Raw genomic sequence first — 24,884 nt, forward strand, 5'->3', positions numbered from 1 at the left:
TTATAGTGTTATTGATAGGGATGTAACAATATTATCGATGTCGTGTTATCGCAATAGCAAAATTGTCTCAATATTATCGTGGTCACATGAATGTTTGAAACGATAGGTCTTCCGGGCATAACATGGAGAAAGTTAGAGAAAATAATAGATGTTACCTTTGGCAAGGTCCATCTGGTGAAATTATTTTATTAAAGGGATTTTTAGGTCATTTGACCTATCTCATACTACAACGCATAACTCTAAGCAACAGTTATGATTAGAGGATAAAGTAAAGAGGATGCTTATGGCACGTTTCCAAGTCATCATTTGTCATTTTAACTATTGCAATAAACATTGTACCGTGGACTTTATACAGAGGTATTATCGTACAGTGAGATGTTGATATTGTTACATCCCTACTTATTAATGTATATTAATTTTGTTGTATATTAATCTTTATCTCTTCACAAAACCTTTAGATAAAGCGCAATCTATGGCTTTTTTGTAATTTACTTATTTCTTTTGCTTGTTACCAGACATAATCTACAGGGACTTGATGTGTACCGCAAATTAAATTTGGCCCACAAAAGCGTGCATTCGTTTGTTTATGTTGTTGCCGGTAAAACAGTCTATAATTATTACTACAAAAAAAGATCGCAAAATAATGCGAAATAAAAAAATTCTACAATGAATCTACACTGTTTTAACTTTTTTGTAAGGTTTTGTTCATAAAAGAAATTGACTGAGACCCATCAGCGGACCACTTAACAAGAGATCTACATTTGCTTGTTTTATCCTCCACAAGGTTCAGATGGCAGCATGCTTTGAGATCTTACCGTGCAGCACGCAGCAAACTCAGTGCTTCAGGTCCAGAGCGCGAAATCAGACAGTCTTGAATCCTGATCAAAGCTTCAGTCCTCTGCTCATGTACTGGAGTGTCAGCCGCAGCATCAAAGGGTACAGAGCCTTCTGACAGAATCTCTGATAACTGCAACCACATAAATAACATCACAACACACATTTAGGCCAAAGCAATTTAAGCCCTATCATCGTGATTGACAGAATAGCTCTTTCGCTTTTAAAAAGATTTTTTAAAATCTTTAGTTTTTTGTGATTAACTGTTTTCTACAGAAAATAACTTAATGTAAAGAACATTCTGTGAAAATATAGTCATGGTGTCTTTAATATTGACTAAGTAAGGTTGTGTCAAAGATTGAAAGCATAGTGAAATTAAAAGGTAAACCTTTGATGCTTTTAGACTTTAGTCTGGTTTTCTCAGACAGGGTGACATTTTATTTTAAAAATCAAAAGTGCATATCATGCTACAAATAATTAAAAACAAGTTACAAGGACACATTAATCATTTATGGTGATAGAGGCTACAGCTCTTAGAAAGAAGAGCTCAGTCTGTTTGTACATGATTGTATTGTCCTATACCGTCTGCCGGATGGAAGGGGTTCAAACAGGGAATGTCCTGGATGGGTTAAATCATTGGCAATACTCCCCGCTCTCCTCTGGAGCCGACTAGTGTAAGATGCAGTTTACACCAGACCGTTTTGAACTAAAAAAACTGAAAACTTTTTATCCGTTTTGGCTATTCACTTACATGAGAAAGTCATGACATACTATCATTTCTCCAGCAAATAGTAGATTTACTGCACAACTACAACCAGCGGAGACATAGTATTTTATATGCACACTACTATAAACACACATACACGCTGACAAAGTGTACCAAAAACGCTTTTTGCATTAAAACAGTGTATGCGGATGTGCGCAAGCACATAGGGTTTCTTTATAGCGCAACAGCACCATCCACTGGCCTGGCGTGCATAATACATAGTTTTTATTCGTTTTCCAGAATGCATGTAAATGCAGATCATTTTGATAATGCTGCCGTGTGTACGTGAAACCTTTCAAGAACCAAATGAATAAATTTTCTGTTTTTTATCGTGTAAACTTCACTCAGGTTTGGAAGCTCAACACCAATGTGTTAACCCCATGTTCAAGTTCTCTCTGATCGGCAGCAGTGCAGCTGGCATACCACACTATGCAGTAGGAGAATAAACTCTATAGTGGAGGATAAACTCTGTGAGGATAAAAAATGCCTAGTACTTTTACAGTTTCCTTAAGAAAAATAATCTCTGCTGAACCTTTTTCACTAGTTGAGAAATATGCTGTGACCAGGTGATGTCACATGAAATAAAAACCAATAAAGGGGTGGTGGGACAGTGTTTCATGCATTGTCAAAACAATGTTAAATATGCTGGCTTCTCAAGCTTACCATGGTCAACTTGTCAAAAAACGACAAGTTAATCAACAGTTAAGCAGGGATAATGCGATGATGTATTGTTTGCTCCTGCTTTAAACTACCCTTTCGAGGGCCTTTGAAAGGAAAGGCAGGAGTGGGCTCTCCCTGTTCTTCGTGGACGTTGCTCGGTGGCTTTGGTCGGGGTCACTGAGTGCAGCTATGACACGTCAGAGGAGATCTGGCCCTCCCGGCTGAGCCTGGTTTCTCCCAAGGTTTTTTTTCTCCATTATTCATCAATGGAGTTTGGGTTCCTCGCCACAGCAGAGCAGTGCAGTGTTGGCTTGCTCACCGGGAGACTTATTATTTATTCATTTATTTATTAGATATTATTTATTATAATGATCTTGCTTGGTCTATAAACACCATGCACTGTGCTGTGTTTTACCTTTCTGTGTTTTTCTTATTTGCTCCTGTAAAGCTGCTTTGGAACAATGCACATTGTGAAAAGCGCTATATAAATAAATGCTGACCACTGAGGGGTCGAGTATTGGTTTCTTGAGTAAAGGGCTTGTTTAAATGAGGTGGGGACACAGTACCAATTGTGATGGAGGTGTTTATATGTTTATATGTATGCTTATGTGTGCGAGTTGGGGCAGCAGAGACGAAGAGATATCCTGTAGGAGGTGGGAAGTGATCGGGACGAGGGGACAGGTAGTAGGCCGGCTGGAAAGGAGAATTTTGGAGACATCAGTCTCCAAAAGGGGAGAGAAAGAAGGGGTAAGAGAGAGATCAGGGATGCGTTGAGCAGTGAATTGCCTGCTGAATCCCTTGAGTAGTTACTAGTACATTACTTTTATTTTTTTTGTCATCAGCAATAATGCATTAAGCAATAATTGAACACAAAAAGTGAAGAAAACTTTGGCCTCAAGAGATTTCCATACACAGCCGCTAGATGTCAATCTATTAGTGATGCGTAGGTCGTCTCATAACCTGCGGGCCCCGCAAGAAATTGTCACTTTATTTGCGGGGCGGGTCATTAAAAACAAATTTAAAAAACATGTATGTTGCATGCAATTCCCTATAGCCTATATTAAATATTTAGGAACATATATTTTCATATTTAATTAGGTTCTTTGATAAGGTTACAATACGTAGGCCTACGTAGCAACGTAACTTGCGTGATGTCCCCAAACCGAACACATCATGAAAGCGCCAAGCAGCTCCCGCCGCCAGCCACAACAACAAAACAAACGGAGAAATAAAAGTGAAGATGGAAGACGAGGTGCGTGAGAAAATAAGGTCGGGAATTTACATCATTAAAAGAAAAGAAGGTCAAGCTGCTAAATCTAATGTTTGGGACCGGTTCTCAGAAATAGTTGCAGCAAGAGACAACAGCAGTATCGGCTACATGAAGTGCAAGTTTCTATAGCTCATAAGTGTATGTTGTTGCCAGTTTACAAGGCGATGTAATCTAATGGCTGTTTCCAAGCACTTTTAGGCTGAAAAAAGCCTGTTTTCAGTTACATTACAATGCCTAGTATGTCTATTTAATGGTTGCGGGTGCGGTGCGCGTTTTAAAAATAGATACAGTGTTGTGGTGCGGGCCAAATAATTTCATAAAATTTCACAAAACCCCGACTCGCGCATCACTACAATCTATGTAATTCTTACAGCACTGTAAGCATTAAAGGCTGGAAAACACAGATTTAAAAAAATCTGCAGACTAGCGCAGACTTTCTGCAAAATGTCCAGACAGTAAATCTGGGCAAAATCTGAGCAAAAGTCTTGTAGTGTATTCCAGCCTTATGCGCATGCATGTAGTAGAGGCTTTATTCCAGCGCAATTTATAGACAAGGACTAGATCAACCATTTGTGTCGTTTCAAGCCATTCAATCACGTAATGGCCGTAAAATTACCATTTCTATTTTAGTCTCTGTATATAATTGCTTAAAAGGATATCATATAGATGTCTCAACTCCCAGGCTTAGAATTTTCTGTACATGCTACAAAACGCTGTTTAGTTCCCCACTTAATTCAGTGTTTCCCATTCATTGATTAGATTATGGGGGCCTACCAGAGTCAAATTTGTTCCACCATAGTTTCAAAACGAACCAAAAAAAATCTCATTACAACATATTATTGTGATGTCCATTTCCTATATACATTGATTACTCGTCGCGGCCTGCCAAACTATCAACACTGGCCACCACAAATAGATTTTTCATGATTCCTATTTACATTTTTAATTAAGTATTTAAGACAGCTTAATTCATTGCGAGCTTTTCGCGCCTCTCTCTCTCTCTCATGTTGCGTGCAGCGTCTCGACACCGCCTCTCTCTAACATGACAGTGAACAAATTAAAATGTGGTGGTGTTTTCAATATGTGTTCCTCCGTGTACTTGCCTTTCCGCATAAACGTCAACAGTCACAGAAGTTATTGACAGAGAAGACAGCTGATTGAGTTTATCATGACTTAACGAAAGGGTAGCAGAGTTTACTACACAACCTTTCTCTTTGTAATTGGTGTGAGTCTGTGTGCGAGCTCTTGCCAGCCCTACAGTGCAGTGTGTGTTCTGTAGTTGTATCTCTGTGTAACAGCAACAGTGTGTTCTCCCATATTTCTGAATTTACTCCGAATTTTGTGTGCTATACGAGATCTACAATAAAACTATCACTCGTATTTAAAATAAAAAAGCACTCATTGTGCACAACAACACATTGATAAGAAGATCAACCGCAGTAAAGGATATGCGATGCATGAGACAAAGTAGTAATATAGCCAAAATCACCTCATATAACTGCTTTTCAATGTAAATGTACAGTAGGTAGTGGTACTCAAACAGAATGAGCCTTCAGCCGTCGCCGTCTCCATGGCGGTACTTCTTTAATGTGTGTTGACTCTTGTTTACCGCTGAGTGGCAGTCTATTCACAGATCTTCACTCAGCGCGAGTTGACGCATCAAACAAATTGCCTCACTCAGCAGACAGGCAAGAGTTAAGATGTTTAGGCGTGAAAGACAAACGCTGTCTACAATATCAAAGTTACAAGAACTTAAATCCACAAGCACTAATAATTCTTTTTAATACTAGACATAAATACATAATTTCATTTAACAAGGGTTTCAAATCTGCTATCAACTGCATTAAAATATACAGTTTAGACAGGCAGCATTTTAAGACTGTTTGAACACATTTACACATTTATATTTGTGGACAATTTCTGCAGATTTTTCCTAAATTGTAGTGCAGAATTAACATCAAAAGTCTGTAGATTCTGTATGGACTTGCTTATGAGGAAAAACAACTTGAAAAAAACTTTGTGAGCAAAACCTTTGAGAGGGAAGATGTACACACAACAGGATAACTAAGAGTACGTCATTAAAAAAAATGTAAGATCATGTTACGTGGCCCTTAAAAAATAATTTGGTGCCTGTGCTTTTCCTCGATAGGAGCCAATGGCTCCTTAATTTATTTTTTTTGTCTGGAGCCCTGATTTTATACTCGTTTCATGTCCGACAACAGAACAGATAATACGTGAAAATATTATTCAGTTGTGTTAAAATACAATATAATGTGACAGATTAGAGAGTATATGCGAAACAGATTTCAAGTGCCAACACTAAACCAAACGCATGTGATGACATCACAAATATGTTAATTGGTGTGTGACGTCATCAGCGCCACAGTCTCTTAAAATCTTGTGGGAAACACTAATTAAACATGACCGTCAATAAAAATGACACCATGTTTTTTGAATACCAAAACATTTGTTTTTGGTTTCAATTTTACATTTACATTTAAGCATTTAGCAGACGCTTTTATCCAAAACGACTTACAAATGAGGTAAAAATAGAAGCACTACACACAGACACTCCGGATAAATAAAGATAACTTGCAGAATTGAGTTCTGAATGAAGTGGTTGCTCTGCACATTTATAACAAAAGCGTGTGCATGACGTAGAGAGCATAGAAAGGATCCAGTTGGCAGGTTGGATGATGAGGAAGCGCACATCCCCTAACCCCGTCATAAAGAAAAATACATTTAATTTATGTAATTTACGCCTGTGATCCCAGCGAGGTCAAAAAATATGGAAATCTGTATTCACATCCCTGATTCTTTAACACCCTGGAGTCGACGACAGCACGCAGGCCACATCCTCTTCAGCTTATCACTGCGTAAGGAGACTTAAAATACTCCGGTAATTTTGGTCATACAAATAAGACCAATACATCATTCGAAAATGTGAAAGGTTAAGTTTTATTTGTGAACTCTCATAACATTGTGCTTTTGTAAAATGAAGAAAACAAACAGGGTGCGCTTTCAGCAGTCTCCATTTCCGAAAATATCTCTCTGAAATGCATCACAAAAATTAACTGAAACCCAGCGAATACTTGCCACACAGACACGAGAGATACTTGTTTAGAAACCTTAAAGTGTCCACTTTCAAATGATCCAATTCAATTAAAAATGATTTTACATTAATCCTCAAAGTAAAGACCGGTATATTTTCAACTGTCTCAGCTCATCATCTCTATTGTGATCACATGCTATTCATACAGTAATGATCTGTCCGAGACACGCGAACATCGCCACAACGCTCCCAAAAAATAGCACAACAAAGCTAGATTGAGATTAATTGTCAATTTTTTTTATTTGCCTGCACGTTTGGACGATGACACGCTGCACAAGTGCAGTAGATATTTAGACGTGCCTATAGAGTTTTTTCATTTTTTTTAGTTTAGAGCTTTATTAATCCCCTTGGGGCAATTTAGTTCAGACTGTCATGGTGCTTCACATACACAACCAACATTACCAACATTACCCTGTAGCCCAAGACTGGTTACCCACTGGAGCTAAGCAGGGCTGAGCCTGGTCAGTACCTGGATGGGAGACCTGCTGGGAAAACTAGGTTGCTGCAGGAAGAGGTGTTAGTGAGGCCAGCAGGGGTCTCACCCTGTGCTCACCCTGTGGTCTGTGTGGGTCCTAATGCCCCAGTATAGTGACAGGGACACTATACTGGCAAAAAAGCACCGTCCTTCGGGTGAGACGTTACACCACGGTCCTGACTCTCTGTGGTCATTAAAAATCCCAAATTCGCCCATTCGCCGCTATACATCATGGCCTCATAATCATCCCCATATGTACTAATTGGCTTCGCAACTCTGTCTCCTCTCCACCAATAAGGATGGTGTGTGGTGGGCATTCTGGCGCAATATGGCTGCCGTTGCATCATCCAGGTGGATGCTGCACATTGGTGGTGGTTGAGGAGATTCCCCCTTCCATGTAAAGTGCTTTGAGTGCCCAGAAATGCGCTATTAATATTATTAAAACAAACGAAAAACATTTGACCTCACAAACAGTGACAAATCCCACGACTGGCTCTGCCTCAGATATGTGTTGTTTTTGGTAACTTACAAACAAGATGCTGTTTCCCCCTGCACTCAGGAACCTGTCACTCTAATCCCAGCCTGAGAGCTGTGTGGCTAACTTTATGTCGTGTGTGAGGTGAACGAAACAGAGACACTTACACTGTATGTTTAAGTAATACGTTTGCATTCCTGTATATTTTTATTTAATGTCCACCGGATTTAACGGTCCACGATAACTTAATGTGTGGACTGGAGTGTACGTCTGTTTGGTTTTGATGCTGTAAATTTGAAGTTAATGTATAGACTGTGCTTTTTGTAGTTTTGTATTGTTTTGAGACAAAACAGAAAAAGAGACATAAATCTTTATTAGTCAAGTATTTTTTTTAAAAACTTTGACCTAATTTAAGAAAGTGAAACATACCGAGTAAAATAACTTCATGCGATTTATTTGTACAGTAACTGTATATTAATATTAAGGTATTACACTCTGTTTTTGTCATTAACTATACACTTTATCTATAATCATCTGTTGGATTAAAGAAGCAGTAAAACAGTTAAACAAAAAAGCTGCACTCATCATCAATATTGAAGTGTTACCTCATTAAATGTTGTACAATTAATAGAATATTGCATAAATATTATGCAAAATAGATGTTAATTTAGTTTCACAAATTTTTTGTATGTTTCTCATTTACTACATTTCTTATATTGGCCTCATATCTGCCCATCGGCCACATTGCTTTCTCAATATCGGCATTGGCCATTAAAAACCCCATATTGGTCGACCACTACTTTAAATATTTGTGCAACAATTAAAATATTAAAACAAATATAGGTGCATCTGGCGATATATTGTCCAGTTTATCCAAAGTGTTTTAACAGTTTCAAATGCCACTTCAGTTTTGGCACGTGGATGTATATAAACAACAACAAGGAATAACTGAGGAAACTCGCGTGGGAGGTAGAAAGGACGTATTAAATCTGCATTAAGTTCGATATCAGATTTACAAATCTTATATCATACTATTGCCGTGTTACACCAACTTTCCTTAGAAAGACACACACCTCCTCCGCGTTGTTTTCCTGTTGTATCTTTGTCTCTGTCCAACCAGTTCGGTGTACAAAACCCCTCGATTGGTATAGTGCTATCATCAACTTGGTCATCCAGCCAGGTTTCAGTGAACACAATCATCGTGGAACACTGTCTTCCATAGGCTTTTCATCTTGCTTTAAAAAAACGCTTTTTAAGTTTTATTTGACGTTATATTTACATGTGTTGTGAACATGAGGAAAAGTGGCCTTAATACACAATAAAATTACACGAGGCCTTTCATTTAGCTTTAATGTGTAACACTGTAAACAATTAAATATATACTTTTTGACAAACACAATTTATGTTGGTTCAAATGAATTCAGATTACAGTCTCTCTATTTAGCAAAAATCAATAACAAAGCTTCTCTGTAGACTCTGCATCTTTTTAAATAAGCAGAACCAAATCTGCTGTCATCAAGTAACTTATTTGTCAGTATCAGTAATAAAGTAAATTTGGGGAAAATGTGAACAATTGCATTGCAGGCTGATTCAAGGTGTGCCCCTAAATTTGTTGCTTATGCTCCTAAAATTTTCAGTCAGGGGCTACAGTGCTCCTAGTAAAAAAAGTTAGTCTGGAGCCCTGAACATCATACATCCAACTCCTTTTTTAACAAGTTGACCATGTTAAGCATGAGAAGCCAGCACACGTTCGACAGTGTAAAGAAGTCAGAATGCATGACATAGCATGTTATCCTCCCTATGAAAAAAAGACAATATAACACGTTGCGCTCCACTTTTGTGCACTTAAACCTAAAATCTGAAGTGCCAGGGACATTTTCCAGGGCCTGGTGGTCTTTCTGGGGTGTGACATAACTCGCTGGTTAACCACCATAGTACGATGCATCGTTTGAGAAACTTACTAGCTACTCACGACTGTTTCCCGAAAACATAGTAACTTTGTCGCACATCTGTTGTTTGAACCACGTTGGTTCAACAACATAGTTGATGACGTCACATAGGTGGAGGAGTAATACCGTCTTCTAATTAATCAGTTTAGATCAATTTAATGTCATATTGCTGTAAATAATGCATCTGCATCTGAAAACTATTTTTGTTATCGTATTTTTGCTCTCTGTTGTTTTATTTCACGATATTTAACTCATTCATAAGTTTCCACCTACATAACTCCGCCCAGGGATTCCCCAGGGTCCTACAGTCTGCCTCTTATGCGCACTTTTCAAATAAACAGCGCTTCTATTTTCTTGTCAAAATAAAAGATGAAAAATTGAATTTGTATATATTTAGAATGATGGATATAGAATGCACTGCATGTTGCTTGCTTACTTTGATCAAAAGCTTGATGCATGTAAGTCTACATGACATAATAATAAGGAACGATTCTTCCAACCACAGCTCTAGACCTGTAGTTCCAACCACGCAACTTTGCAAAGCTACTTGCGATTGATGTTTGGAACGATGGTTTTGGAAATAAATATGGAACAATGTTTTATTGGTGATTGCAGCTGGCAGGCAGTAGTATTTATTAGTGCAAACAAAATAAATGCCATTTTCCATCCTTTTATCATAAGGCGGCAGCAGCAGCATTATAGTAGTGACTAGGAATGTCCCGATCACACTTTTTGTGCCCCCGATCAGAGTCATTTTTGTCATGGTCCTGCCATCTTGTTTCTGAATTTCTAGTCGTGTGGCAGGATCGGGACAGAGCCCTTAGGTTTTATGTGAGAAAGCCATGAGTTGTTTATGTTTTGACATCTCATGTGCTTTCTCGTGTCTTGTCATTGGCCCCTCTCGTTTCATGTATTGCTTCCCTGCAGTGTCTAATGTTTCCCACCTGCCCTGTATAATTATCCCTCGTTTGTCTCTCCTATAAATGCCCTCATGTTTCTTTGTCCTGTGCTCGTGTATTGTATATGGTGTCTTGCTGCGTTCCATGTTCTGTGTCTTCCTGCTTCCCATGCCAGTGCCCTTTGTGAATTCCTCCGTTCTGTCTAGTAAGTGTTCAGTTTAGTTTTTGTCTAGTGTTTGGTTAGTCTAGTGTTTAGTCAGTCTTCGTTTCTGTTTACCTGTGTTTTTTTGCTTTACCCGCTCACAGGTTCTTGTTTTGTGTTTATTGTTTAAATAAAGTCTTTTGTGTTAACCCCTTCATCCCTCGCTGCCTACAATTGGGTTCTCCCCACTGCCTTCCCTGACACATTTTATTTTGAGCATCTGCCAATCCAAGTCCCGATCTGATACTTGTATTTTCCTAGTGCTAGGTGCACACTCCAGGTATATTAAGGTTATTAAAATATTGATATTTAACAGTTCGCCATTCTATAAATGATAGCCTAACATATTGTCGCAAACAATGACAGAATTTGTCTTTTCAACTAATTCAAATAGCAGGATTAGATTAAACATTAAAATGGCCCTCTTTATCAATAAAGTATAGTTTAAATGCTTTTATTGCAGCTGGACAGGAGTTTGTCCTCATGAGGAGACAGAATAACAGAGCTTCAAACACTCAACAATACTGCAAGTTCACTCTGTGGTACTCACATATATATCTTTGAACTTTCACTTTGAAATAAAGGGAAAACCGCATCTGTCGTGTAGGGGTGTTCGGTTCCGGGTTTTTTGGAGCCGACTCCGATTCTCGACTCCCACTTTTGGAGTCGATGGCATCGACACTTCGAGTCCATTTACTGCCTTTCAAAACGGGCTCAGGAATACGAATATAAAATAAATGAAGTAACTTCACAAGTTTGGGAACTTTGGGCAATCTGTAGCAAATGCACATGCATTTGTGCAACGAACACTGTCACAGAGAGTTTTTTTTTGTGCTGACAGGTCAGTTAATCCTTTCTGGTCTTAAACCGATTTGGTTTTCCATGCGCACGCAGCGCGAGGACATGACAGCCCAGGTCTAACCGTAGCTATAAACTTATTATTTTTAAAGTGCATCAATTTTGGAGAGTTACAGTTACACAAATGAATATGTTTTGTAGGACACCGCGTTTCATTGTTTTGAATTGAGGCTCCGTAAATGCACACAAAACAAGCCTAAAACATTTATTTATTTTCGTTTAAGAATTTATATATTCACCCTAGGCTAAGTTCAACAATTTTTTTTAAAAAGGAGAAAAGACGTGGGGCCTAGTTCTTTTCTTAATGAAACTCATTGTCTTTCTGTGTTGGGCATTTAACAATAAAAAGTGCTTTAAAAGATCAATATGCCACCAACAAACATGTTATAATACTAACCCAGCAAAAAGAACTGAATTTATGATTTGTAACTCCTGGCTGTTTAAGCTGGATGAAACGCTTTATAATTTGTTTCCACAAACTTGATTTTGATTTGTGTCTAGTTATGCGCACAGACTCACATTTAAGCATAACGCAACCCTTTCATTCAAAGCAACTCACAAAGTCTTAACAGCTGTTTAGAGAAATACAAGCTTGAAGAGGGACATATGAAACATAGGAGAGATTTTAATAAGAATGTGAGAATTGAATGTGAATGTGAATGATTGAAGGCGAAGAATGAACGGGTAATATTGCGTGCCCTTTTGTGAGAGTACCAGGCGTCTCTCATGCTCTGATTACCGCAGTGTTTTGGATCAGTTGTAAACGTGTACAGTCAGAGAGAGTGGAGGTATGACTTTCACCTTAAACATGATTTTTCAAAATGTTATTCGTTGCTTTGCACCAATCACAAAGACAATTTAACCGATTTGAGTCAATGACAAGGAAGAAATCAGAAGCTAACCCGTGTTCTCTATCACAGCTATCGTCACAGAGCTGAGTGAACTCGCTGTAATTCGTCCACTTTTTTGAGGGTTTATTAAATTGTTATTATTGAACGAACTCCATTGCTAACACCTAGCGCAGTGGTTCCCAAACTTTTTACAATGGCGTACCCCCCCAGGGATTTAACATCATTCTGCGTACCCCATTTCTTACAGTCACAATTGTGGTCTCAAACATTTTTTTATTTGCATATTATATATATATTATTCTAAATACATGTAATTTTCTTTTATCAAACAATAAATGATATATGACTCATATATAAATAAATGACTCACTGTTTAATGAGATGGATGTGCTTGAAATGACTTGCATAACTCTGTGATGTTTGGTTGTATCGGAGAAAGTCTGACTCTCAAATCATTCTCTATGCAGAGTCTGTGTCGATATTTGTTCTTTATGTGGGCAAGTGCTGAAAACCCACTCTTGCAAAGATACGTTGTGGAAAAGGGCAGTAATGTTTTCAAAGCGTGATCGGCTAAGGCAGGATACTCTGCATGCAAAGCTATCCAGTAATTTTTGTGCTAAGTCAATTCTCAAAGCGCCAATCGTAGAGATTTCTATGAGACTCTCTCGCTCAGAAACAGGAAGGTGAGCTGTGCTGTTTGCAGAGAATGGATTGCAATTCCAGGTGTTTGAATTGTCTGTCTCAGAAAGTACTTGCGAAACTGCGAAGACAGCTCAGAAAGGTGTTTCATTATGTCACGCTTAACGCTGTTAGTAAAGCTGAGTTCGTTTGCTAACAAAAAATCATGCAATGATGAAAAGGCTTCGGTGTTGTTCTCGTTAATGCAATTAGTCCAGAGAGCAAACTTTCTGATCATGGCCTCAGTTTTGTACTGTACATTAAATATGGTTGTGGCAACTCCCTGCAATCCGATGTTCAGCTCATTCAGACGGGAAAAAACATCACCCAGATAGGCCAATATTGTAAGCCACTCTTCGTCATATAAGCGGTTACTCAATTCAAAGGGATGGTCGATAAAAAAAGCTTTAAGTTCATCCCTAAATTCAAACAATCATGTGAGAACCTTTCCCCTGGACAGCCATCGTACATCAGTATGTAGTAACAATGTGACGTGGTCGCTGCCCATTTCATTGCACAATGCAGAAAACAAACGAGAATTCAAAGGCCTTGCTTTAATAAAGTTTACAATTTTTACAGCATCTTGCAAAACTTCCTTAAGACGTTCAGGCATTCCTTTGGTGGCCAGCGCTTCTCTGTGGATGCTGCAATGTACCCAAACCGCGCAGGGCGCAACTGCTTGCACACGTGTTACCAGTCCACTCAGCCTGCATATCATGGCTTTCGCTCCATCAGTACAAATGCCCACACAATTTGTCCACTGAAGTCCATGTGATGTTACAAAGCCATCTAAAACTTTGAAAATCTCCTCTCCAGTTGCTCTGCCTTCAAACGGTTTGCAAAAAAGTATATCTTCCATAACTGAACCATCATAAATATACCGGACATATGCCAGCAGCTGAGCCAAACCAGCTAAATCCGTTGATTCATCGATTTGTAAAGCGTAGAATTCGCTGGATTTTATGCGAAGCAATAGCTTCTGCCATATCAGCGATGCGACGTGAAACTGTTGTCTGATGACGGCATCTTCTGTATTGTTTTTTGGCTTTTCCCCCCAAGCATAATACCCGCAATATCAGCTGCAGCAGGAAGAATTAAGTTCTCCACAATAGTATGGGATTTGCCCGTTTTAGCCACACTGTAACTCACCATGTAGGATGCTTCCAGTCCTTTCTTATTAAGGTTTTCTGACGCTGTTGTAAGGGCCTTACTACTCCCGAGTTGTCTTAACTGTCTTTCGAAAAACTCTCGCTGTTTATTTTTCAAAGTCGCATGCTTTGTTTCTAAATGCCTGCGCAAAAACGCTGGCTTCATGCAGTTATGAGAGAGTACTTTTGCACATATAACGCACTGTGGTTTGGGATTTTCATCACTGCCAATGTAAGTAAATCCATATGAAATGTATTTCTCATCATATTTACGCCTTTTTGATTGTCTTTCTGTGAACTGCTGAACCTGAGTTGACACTGTAGTCTCCGATGCATCGCTATCTGTGTCGGTGTCAACCGGAGCGGGTGGTTGACTTACACCTGCAGCCGAAGTGCTGTTGGAGGGACCCGGGGTGTGGTCAGAGGACTGTGGATCATCCGAGCTGCTGGGAGTCGATTTTCTTTCTGTGGCTGCGGGCCTAAATCTTTGCAACCACTTATCCATTTTAATTTAACAAGCAGTTGTTGATTCGTTCCAAGCCGCGTGCAGTCGAATTACATGCGGTACGTAAAGACGTGCGCTTACGCATGAGTGGACGCATATTTTTTGATTGGATGTCATGAATTTGATCTTTTAAGGCACTACATGACTACTATTTTGCTGTGTGTACACTGCCGTCACCTGGCGTACCCCAGTTTGGGAACCACTGATAGCGGAATGCTCGCACTGCAAGCGGCTGTTCCATTGCACATTTCCACACTGCAGACACAGCTGTCTGAAATGGCAGAGGTGATCGGTCAGAAATGATTGCGTTAAAAATGGTTAAAAATGCTTTGATCGGCCCCCGATCCCGATCGGCTCGGGTCATCCCTAGTAGTGATACAGTCAGTAATTTCCATCCACCATTTACTCAGCGGCAACAGTTTTCTAGCATATTTTGTGAAATATTTTGCTTTGTTGGAGGTCTGTCGTCTTGTAACCAAACCACTCTCAATCTATTGAAGTAGCTCCGTTTATAGGCACTAAATAGTCCTCGGAGGCTGACATGATGCTGCTGTTCATCTCAGACAGGTGTTGTTGTGCGCGCTAGGGAACGTAAATGCGGCTTACGTCATCACTTCGATATGACACTTTTTTATATTGTACAAATTTATACCGGTGTTATTGTGGATGGTATGATATGGCACACCCCTACCGTAAATGTGTCCTATAGTGTGAAGAAACTCAGAAAAAAACGAACAATGAAGATAAATCTCCTATGCTATTTTATAAATATAAATAAATAAAAAATGTTATACACAAACACTGAAATAATTAGGTGTACAGATTTTAACTTAAGTTTTTAACTGCTGTGCCTGTGATGTCTTAAGTATAGGACAGATTTTGGTCACCTGAAAGACAGATGCTCGGAGTTCTTCAGACACTATCTGCCACGTCTGCTCCAGGTCTTCAGTAGTTGCCTCAGGCTGAAGGGTCTTCTGACTTCGTTTTCTTTGTTTAACTGTCTTTTTCTATTGGTCAAACAAAGAAAATTATTAACTCAGTGCTTGTTAAGACATTAGCACACCAGATCAGCCACCATCTGAGCTATTGATCTGAGCTGATCAATTGTAATAGCTTCTGGAAACTTTTACAACATTGATCTATTCTGACATGCAGACAAAAATTTTTAGCACATTTGACATTTTATGATAACACAAAACAATTGGTGGCAAGCAAAGTTTAACAACCGACTAAAATCTTATATACATTTAACTAGACATTCTACGCTAGTCAACATTTCAAGTGGATCAAATCCTTTTATCAAAGGCATGACTCTTAGTAAAGTCGCAGAGGCAGTGAAGATGTCTCAGTGTAATTTCCAGAGCCTGGAACAGGTTCGTAAGGTCTGGTAGTCCAAGTAGAAGGCATGGTGGAGGCAGACAACAGTCACAACAGTAAATCAAGACCAATACTTGACCCTGCATGCCCTTACGAATCATTTCATGCCTGCGAAATGACCTTCAGGATGCAACAGGGGAGCGAGTGTCTACTCAGACTGTGAGACAACGACGTCATGAAGTTTGCTTGAGAGCCAGAAGTCCAGCTGTGAGGGTGTCTCTTTCCAGAGCACACAAACTAGCACGTCTGCAGTGGGCCACAAAACACCACAGGAGGACACTGAATGAGTGGGGTACAGTGCTCTTCACAGATGAGTCCCGATTCTGCGTTTAACTTCCTAGACAGGCGTAGGAGGGTCTGGCGTTGCCCTGGGGAGAGAAATTTGCCTCGAAATATTGTACAGCCAGGGCTCTAGACTGCAATTGCATTTTGCAACTATTTTTCCTGCCAATGGGACAAGTTTTTCCTTATGGTCGCACCTGTGCAACTGCCAAACTGATCCATATATCATTTTTGCGTAATGTAAATGTAATACAAAGAAATGTTACATTGCGAAAGTGGCACATACACTCATTTTCGTATCCCCTCCTTCAACTAGGGCTGGGCGATATGGCAAAAAAGTAAACTCGATAGGTTATTTCTATATTGATCGATAACGATATTTATTTCGATATATATTTAATTAAAAAACTGTATTTAAAATAATCTATTTTAAATACAGTTTATTAACAAAAGTTAACCTTTAACCAGTTAAAATTCAATTAAATGAATGCACTGTTGCAACACAGAGGATATTAGGCCATAAACAACAGGTACCAGTTCATTCAGTCTCATTTTGACTCAATTGACTCGTTAAGTAAAGGGAGTGTTCATTCAGTACATTCAACCAATGAAAGGGCTCCGTTACTGCGTATATTCGAACGCTATTGGCTCAGCACCTGCGCACATACATAACGCTGCAATAATGTCTTGCTCGAGTAGTGGGTTTTATTCAATGCATTCAGTGAACCTTAGTCTTTCAAAAAGACATCTCACATAAACTGTAGTACATTTCTTTAATCATGCAAGCATCTTACATACAAGGTTCAATATTTTAATGTGCACACAAACTCACTTCATTACATCTCTAATCTGTACAGGGCAGCGCTGGTTTGTTTCATAAGCACCAGCTCATGTTAGCAGATATGTTAACGATGGATATAAAACGTTTGTGCTTGAGTTTCGAAGTAACTCGCTTGCAAAAGTTTGTTTTGTTTAACCGGCGATTGCGGAAAAAAATAAGACACTTGATAAACCGCGTTATGACAACTAGAGGTTAGTTTCACCTTTGTTTCCGCTTCCAGTAATGTTTTCCTCCTCATGTTGAGTTTTCTTTGCCAAGTGCAGTATGAAATGGACTTTGTACTTTGACGCGCATGATAAAAGCTGCACGCTGACTGACTGTTGTTGCGTTCATTTCTGCGTTCTGTTAGACTGTAAGATTAATCCATATCGAGTCAAAATGCCAATAGCTTATCATCGTTTTTGAAATACATTCTATCGCGATTCGATATGATATCGTTTATCGGCACAACCATTCACTTAAGATGTAATGCGTAGATTTAAGGCCTTTGATGGCGCTATGATGAAGTGGAAGGACCGACAGAGCAAACGAGTGAAGCGCTTAATCTTGCAACTGCATAATACAAGAATTTCCCCGGCTAAGGTACAAAACAGCAAAGACAATGAAATGTGTTCCGTGTATTGTATGTAGTGCTGTAGTACTCGAGTCCGGACTCGGATTCGACTCAAGAACGAGCCGCGTGTGTTCATAAGTTCTCTCTTCACACAGCAGTTCAGTTCAGTGTGTGCTGTTGGTGTAACTAAATAACTCCGGTATATTGGTTCAAGTCCTCGGGACTGTCATGCACGCCAGAAAGTGAAGAACTGAATTAATTTGTGGGTAATATTAAGTGTTTACGGGAGACGCTAAACGCGAACAATTCAGGTGAACTGGTTCGACCGGTTCACTTAAAAGAATGAACCGGTTCAAATGAACGATTCGTCCGCGGCGCAAACTGAACAGCATCAATCATTCATCAGGCACGATGTCAGCGAGCAGCGGCATAATAACATTTGGTTTTACAAACCATAAAGAATTTGATCGACAGTGTGCTTAAAAGGAAACTTTTTGCAACAAAACTTTCTCCGAAACCTGTGGGACAACATCCAATTTTGTAAGAAACCTGCAAAGGCATCACAAAGAGAGGTAAGTCAATGCCATGTTTCAGAGTTAGCATTGCATTTAAATATTTTCAGAAAGTAGTTATGAGTTTAGAAAGTAGGGCTTCAAGATAAGATTGATCGTATTTTTATTGTCATTGCGATATGAACATGTTATCTAAGTATGGGCACCGAAACGTGCTTTTAAACGAGCCGTGGGGCCTCTGCTCTTTCTGGCAGCTCCTCTATCGAACGCTCACGAGCACGGGCAGGCACACACACGCACACACACAAAGGTGTTAAAAAGTTCCTTAAAAAGTGTGGGGGGGGGTTGGTTACTTTGGGGGACACTAAGTCATAAGTTCAAGAATGGGAACATATTAAAGTGTTTGCTGGTTATTTGTTACATTTTCTATTGGCAGAATAGGATTGTTACACTTCAATAAAGAAAATGTGAAGATACACTTCGTGCTATACCTAAAGTAAATAAAATTACCTTATTTTAAGGTAAAATAAAATTGTCTTTTTGATCATTACCAATAATGAAAATAGAAGAAAAGCTGTCTCTTGCATCACAAAAATTCTCAATAGTTAAGTATGTGGTCTTGTAGTCATGATTTTTTTCTGTCTCTGTCTTGACTGTCTCAATTGGACTCGGTCTTGACTTGGACTCGAACCTCTTTGGACTTGGATTCGACAACGGTGGACTTGACTACAGCCCTAATTGTATGCATGTGAAGCTAATGCAGGAAACATGTGTTTAAACTTTAAGCACTGTACTACTGTATAAAGATCTCTTACAATACTGCAAAGCATACAAAATGTTAACGTTTTACATCATGTTAAATCCTATTTATTTGTGAGTCGCTACTGATAGAAGCCAAATGTGTATCAATGCAGCTTTCATGAAGAATAATCACTAAAAGCCTTCAGGTCTCTTGGGTTGTTTGAGATATTCGCGTGCCCAGGGAGTTAGAGCACAAAATACTAAACCACACTGGTTATCCCATTCATTGACGAGACTATTGCGGCCCGCCATATTTTTTAAAATGAGCCGAATTCTTTTTCTTATAACAACATAAATATTTCTAACGTTGAATTCTGCACAATTATTTTGTTGTTGTGCCATTGTTCACAGCTAGAAGAAATGTGTCCCCCTCTCTGTTGCTTCAGCACAATGTGCACAGCACAGCACAGCACACAAACAAACACATACTGTACGTAACGAACCCACGCTCGCTACCATTTCAGCTTTCGCGGTTGAAATGCTGATGCGAACTGGCCAAAATTTGAGACGTCACCAAGTAGGGATGCTCATATTGACCATTTAACCGTTAACCGATAGTCAAAATTTTGACAGACTAATACTAGCAGTTAAACGATTTAAAAGGTATGTTTATTTTTTTGTTAATTAATCATATTTTTTATTAATAATAATAGTTTAATCATGTGTTTTTAAAGAACTATTAAATATTTTTTTTTGTTTTCTGTATGGTGAAAGAAAAATATGCTATACACGTGTTAACTCGCGGAGCATGCAGACGCATGCTATACACGTGTTAACTCGCGGAGCATGCAGACGCATGCTATACACGTTAACTCGCGGAGCATGCAGACGCGTGCGACAAGGTGTAAATGTCCTCCAAAACATTTTCGAGACAGATTAAAATCCGATCACGCAAACCACTTGACAAAACTGGACAAGTTTAATTCATCTGATTGTTGAGGCCACATTTGTCTGGGCTTTACTCCTCCTGATAGGGTGCACTGGCAGCCTTGCTCAAGCTCAAGTTCGTTGTTTTAAATGTAGACGTGCGACAATCGCGCTCACAACACGCTGTGACATTCTCTGTGTTGCCGGCGTGTCTACACCGCAGCTAAATGAAGGTCAGCAAAGCAAAGCTAACAGCAAGCTACTGCAAGGGACTTTCGGTGCTAGCAATCAATTTATCCTTTACATAAACTTATCTCATGGATGCTTTGCATCGGCTGCCTTTTGTGTGCTTTGGAAAGGAGAAAACGGAGCGACCCATGGCTTCCCTGCTTTCTTATAGATGTAACGCAAAAATACGAATGTGTAATATGAAAGAAATAAATAATGATTGTGTTTTGCGCAGGTTTAGCAAATCGGATTTATATCTGTTTAGCCAAGACACATTTATGTGGCCAAGTGCCCTCTTTGTATATTAATCCTGGCTGGTGGAAAGCAAATGAAACACGTTTCCTGAGGTGGTTATCTCTGCATTCCCAGGACATCCGTGCCACCTGAAAGGGTGTTTTCTGCCACAGGTCTAACTGTCAACAGGCACTAGACTGTCCCCACATCACGTAAACATGTTAATGTATTAAATGAAAACGCCAAGCTTTGGATTGAGGTAGGCCGCAATTTTATTTGATGAAAAAACTTTCTGACGGAAATAAACTTAACAGGTTTTTTCATAATTTGTTAATTATTCAAGTTATTTTCTTGCCTGTTTATTTTATTCTTTGGATTTATATTATTTTAGTTTTCCTCCATTGTCCAAAACACTGCAAGTTCGTGACAATGTGATCATATGTGAATGCAGGTGCTTTTGTTGATCTCTTCGTTATGCTGCTGTTTGCATGTTAAAATAAATCTGTGAATTTTTTTTGCATTTTTAACGTGTCATAGACCCTCGTCAACTGTAGCTGTGTCTCATTTCGAAGTCTGCATCCTCCGGATGTTGCATGCGAAGGCGTCTGCGGCTGACAAAAATGACCTCCGGAGGACGCAGCCTACGAAATGAGACGTAGAATGTATTTTTATTTAATTCCAATTTAATATTAAAATCTTATCAGTTAACGGTTAATGTTCGTATAATGAGCGTCGGTTCTCGGTTGAACTGAAATGAGCATCCCTATCACCAAGCCATACTGAATACAACATCGTTTGAGGGAAGTAAAATCAAACTAATGTTTCAGTATTCACTGCAGTTATCAATCAGTACAAACATGATTTTATCAGTGTACGATAGAGTAAACAAATAGCATTACCTCATGGCGTTAGCATCATTATGTTCAGCTTCCATATTATTTCCACTTAAAATAGCAGTCTGCATATAGGGATATTTGACAAACAAAATTTATGTTGTTTAAAATGAGCAGCAACACAACAAAGCTGAACGTATCAAGTGCACCCATGACATTTATAATGATGATCTTTCGGCGCTATATCCTCTAATATCCTTATTTAGCGCCACAAGCACTTTGTTTAACCCTTTCCACATTGCTCCGATCGTGCTTCAAGCAAGAGCCCTGCACTGGCCTCAAAGCGGAGACGCTCAGGCCCTAGCCCTCACCATGTCCGATTGCTTATCAGAATTCTCAGCCTGAGTCAGACTGAAGCCTGTCGTGTTTATTGTTCCTCCCCATTACACAGGCTATTGGAGTAATTAAAATAGTTCAGTTTTGTTTTTAATGGTAAATTATATTTTGTTTCGTTTCCTTATTAGGTTAGTTTAGAAAAATGTTTTGAGGATTTTTGTTTGTTGCTGCTGCACAGAAGGCAGTTTGATTGCCAACAACGCCAATTTTAATGATATGAATACATGATGGGCATGAGTCTGCTTAAATTCCTTCTTTAGCTTTGGTTGTCGTCGTAAGAAAAAAAATTATACAAGTGAGCTCCTCACTATAACATGCTGCCATGTGTCGCCGTGTGTCACCGTGTCCCAAACTTGTCAATATATTTGGTTTGTCGGACATCAAGCAGCGCTGCTCAGACAAGATCGCCGTGTACCGCAGGAGAAAGCGTCTGTCATTAATTGCTCTAGTGTTACTTTGATATAAATTGATAGGTCTGCAAAACACGCGAATAAAGTTGAAAACATTAAAAAAATATCACAAACTTAACATTACTCTGTTGTGCTGAGATAGTGTGCGCTTTTCTTACGGGTTAACTCTAAACAGTCGCCACATCATTATAATGTATGTATGCTCTGGTCCGGATAGTAAAGTGATACTGCCATGCAGGGGAGTGGGACAGTGACACTGTGAAAAAGGCCTGATGCCAGCCCGCGTTTTAATATATGGTAATAAATAAATTAGTTCAAACTGTTATTTGCTTCATTTTTTGATGGCTCATGCTCTACATGTTTTGACTGTTTGTGAACTCCCATTTTACCATGTGTTGTGCCCTATTATCCCCATTTATATCTATGGAGCCAATGATTAAATTACTACAATAGCTATTGTTTTCTTATAGATCGAGTCACTCAGGGGCAGTCATTTTAAAAGTGGGGGTGGACAGCTGTCAGGTGATTTGACCCTCAAAGGCCAAACAAATTATGCACATAATGCACATGTTCACATAATAAATTCTAAATAGAATAACAGTTGGCATTTTAGAGCACCCTAGTAGCAATTTTGGGAAAATGCCATAATAGCAAATAGTCTACCATAATAAACACTTCTGGAACACACTGCCTTTACCATTGCCATATACTGTACATACAGTATATATATATATATATATAGTATATATGTTTAATTCCTTAAAACGTTGGCAAGTAGTCACAATTAAGAAAACACTGCCTCGTCAATAGTCAAATCTCACCTGTATATATTCTGGAGAGTTACTGTCCTCCCCTCTCTCTGTCAGTGACGTGACAGCCTGCCTTTCCTACAGACCGGTTCAAGTTAAGAACATAATGGTAATGAATCAAAGTACTAAATATGATAAAGTATGATAATATAAGATGAGTATTCGGCCCAAAACAACTTTTCTTTAGTGGGAATTAAGGATAATTCCATTCCAGACATGAATGGCGTGACAAAAGACAACAGAACCCAATGATCAGTTATGCATTTACTCATTTAGCAGCTTTCATCCAAAGCAAGGAGGTGACTTAAAAGTAGGAGAGAATATAACACACACTCGGCATGATGAGACACGTCACATGCCTCATTCTTGTCAAGTCGCATCGTTTGCATCATTACAAATCATAACGTGTAAATTCGATCGGTTGATTCATGTTATTCCGACATAACACATACATACTTACAGTGTGTGTTTGAGAAAAGGACATAATCCAGGGTTCTAGACTAACTTTTTGCACTGGTTGCACTGGTGCGTCTAACTTTTTTCTTAGGTGCACCAGCACAAAAATTAGGTGCACCCAAATTTTCGACCGCATCGCATTTAACACCGCAGTTTTACAAGTTCACTTTTTTTTTAAATCGCTATCCATATAGGCAACATTGACTTGTAAATGATTAACTAACAATCTGGTCAACATAAAGTTCTTTATTTGAAGCACAATTCTACAAGAAAGCAGGGCTCTAGACTAACACTTGAGAGAGGTGGCACTGGTGCTACCAAGTTATTCAGTGGTGCTACCAAGTTATTCAGTTGGTGGCACCAGCCCTTAATTTGATAGCACCAGAGTCGTGGGGTGAGGTAAGAAAAAAGAATCACTAAAACTTCATTAAAATGTGTTTAATACATTAATAAATCAAATAGAAATTAATACAAATCATTGTTTATGATTGAATTATTTTTATTGTATATGTAAACTCTCTTTCAACACTTTACCATATTTAAAGCACATCTTTCTTAAAGCTACTTTTTTCCTTTATTTGTTGTGAACGACTCCTATAAGAGAACACAATTCCTTTAATATCAGTGAGTGTTTTTGGGCCCGTCCATTGTTGTTTGATGAACATTATAAACAGAGATCTTTATTATGCTGCTGCCCCTTTAAGAGCTTGCGCAATATACTGGAACACGTGTTTTGTTTCCCAACTGTTTGGTCACGAAACAAACTGAATACCTTTACAAGGTTTCTTGTTAATATGGGAATTTTTAGGTTATTTTGTGTTAATATGTCCGTTTCAGAGTAAGAAGGCGTGAAAGAGAACTCCGTTTAGTATTTTGAGCCCTGACTCTCTGGGCGTGCGCATATCTCAAACAACCCGCGAGACCTGAAGGCTTTTAGTGATTATTCTTCATGAAAGCTGCATTGATACACGTTTGGCTTCTATCAATAGCGACTTACAAATAAATAGTATTTAGCGTGATGTATAATGTTTTGTATGCTTTGCAGTATTGTTAGAGATCTTTATACAATAGTTTAGTGCATAAAGTTTAAACACATGTTTCCTGCATTAGCTTCACATGCATACAATACTTGCAACACATTTCGTTATCTTTGCTGTTTTGTACCTTAGCCGGGGAAATTCTTGTATTCTGCATATTTATTTAAATTGCAAGGTTAAGAGCTTCACTCGTCTGCTCTTTCGGTCCTTTGCCTCTTACCCGTGACCCGCGAATTACGTCTTTGGGGGCAGGGGCACTGATAGATAAGTGAATGGTTGAAGGAGGGGAGACAAAAATGAGTGACAATGCGCAGCTTGCGCAATATAACATTTCTGCGCATTAAATTTATAATACGCAAAAATTATATATTGATCAGTTTGGCACCAGTGCGGCCATTAAGAAAAACTTGTCGCATTGGCAAGAAATTTGTCGCAAAATGAGACCATTTAGTCACAGTCTAGCGTGTCAGAGCATTGGTTATGATTTTCGGACGGATCAGGTCTTAACTTAACATACTTAACGAAAAAGTTGTCAATCGTTCTTTTCATCATCCGCGGCTACATCC

General features: G+C 38.9%; 1 protein-coding gene across 1 annotated transcript in view; it reads right to left on the reverse strand.

Annotated features, from left to right (window-relative positions):
- The window catches only part of LOC130550439 (protein timeless homolog), an 82,422-nt gene extending 66,662 nt beyond the window's left edge, over positions 1 to 15,760 (reverse strand). Inside the window, exons 1-3 of the mRNA XM_057327916.1 lie at positions 15,746 to 15,760; positions 15,570 to 15,689; positions 816 to 967 (exon numbers count right to left, since the gene is read on the reverse strand). Of these exons, the coding sequence (XP_057183899.1) occupies positions 816 to 967; positions 15,570 to 15,689; positions 15,746 to 15,760 (287 nt within the window). The remainder of the gene's footprint in view (positions 1 to 815; positions 968 to 15,569; positions 15,690 to 15,745) is intronic.
- Positions 15,761 to 24,884: the final 9,124 nt, after the last annotated feature.

The sequence above is a fragment of the Triplophysa rosa genome, unplaced genomic scaffold (assembly GCF_024868665.1).
Source record: "Triplophysa rosa unplaced genomic scaffold, Trosa_1v2 scaffold324_ERROPOS109529, whole genome shotgun sequence".
Taxonomy (NCBI): domain Eukaryota; kingdom Metazoa; phylum Chordata; class Actinopteri; order Cypriniformes; family Nemacheilidae; genus Triplophysa; species Triplophysa rosa.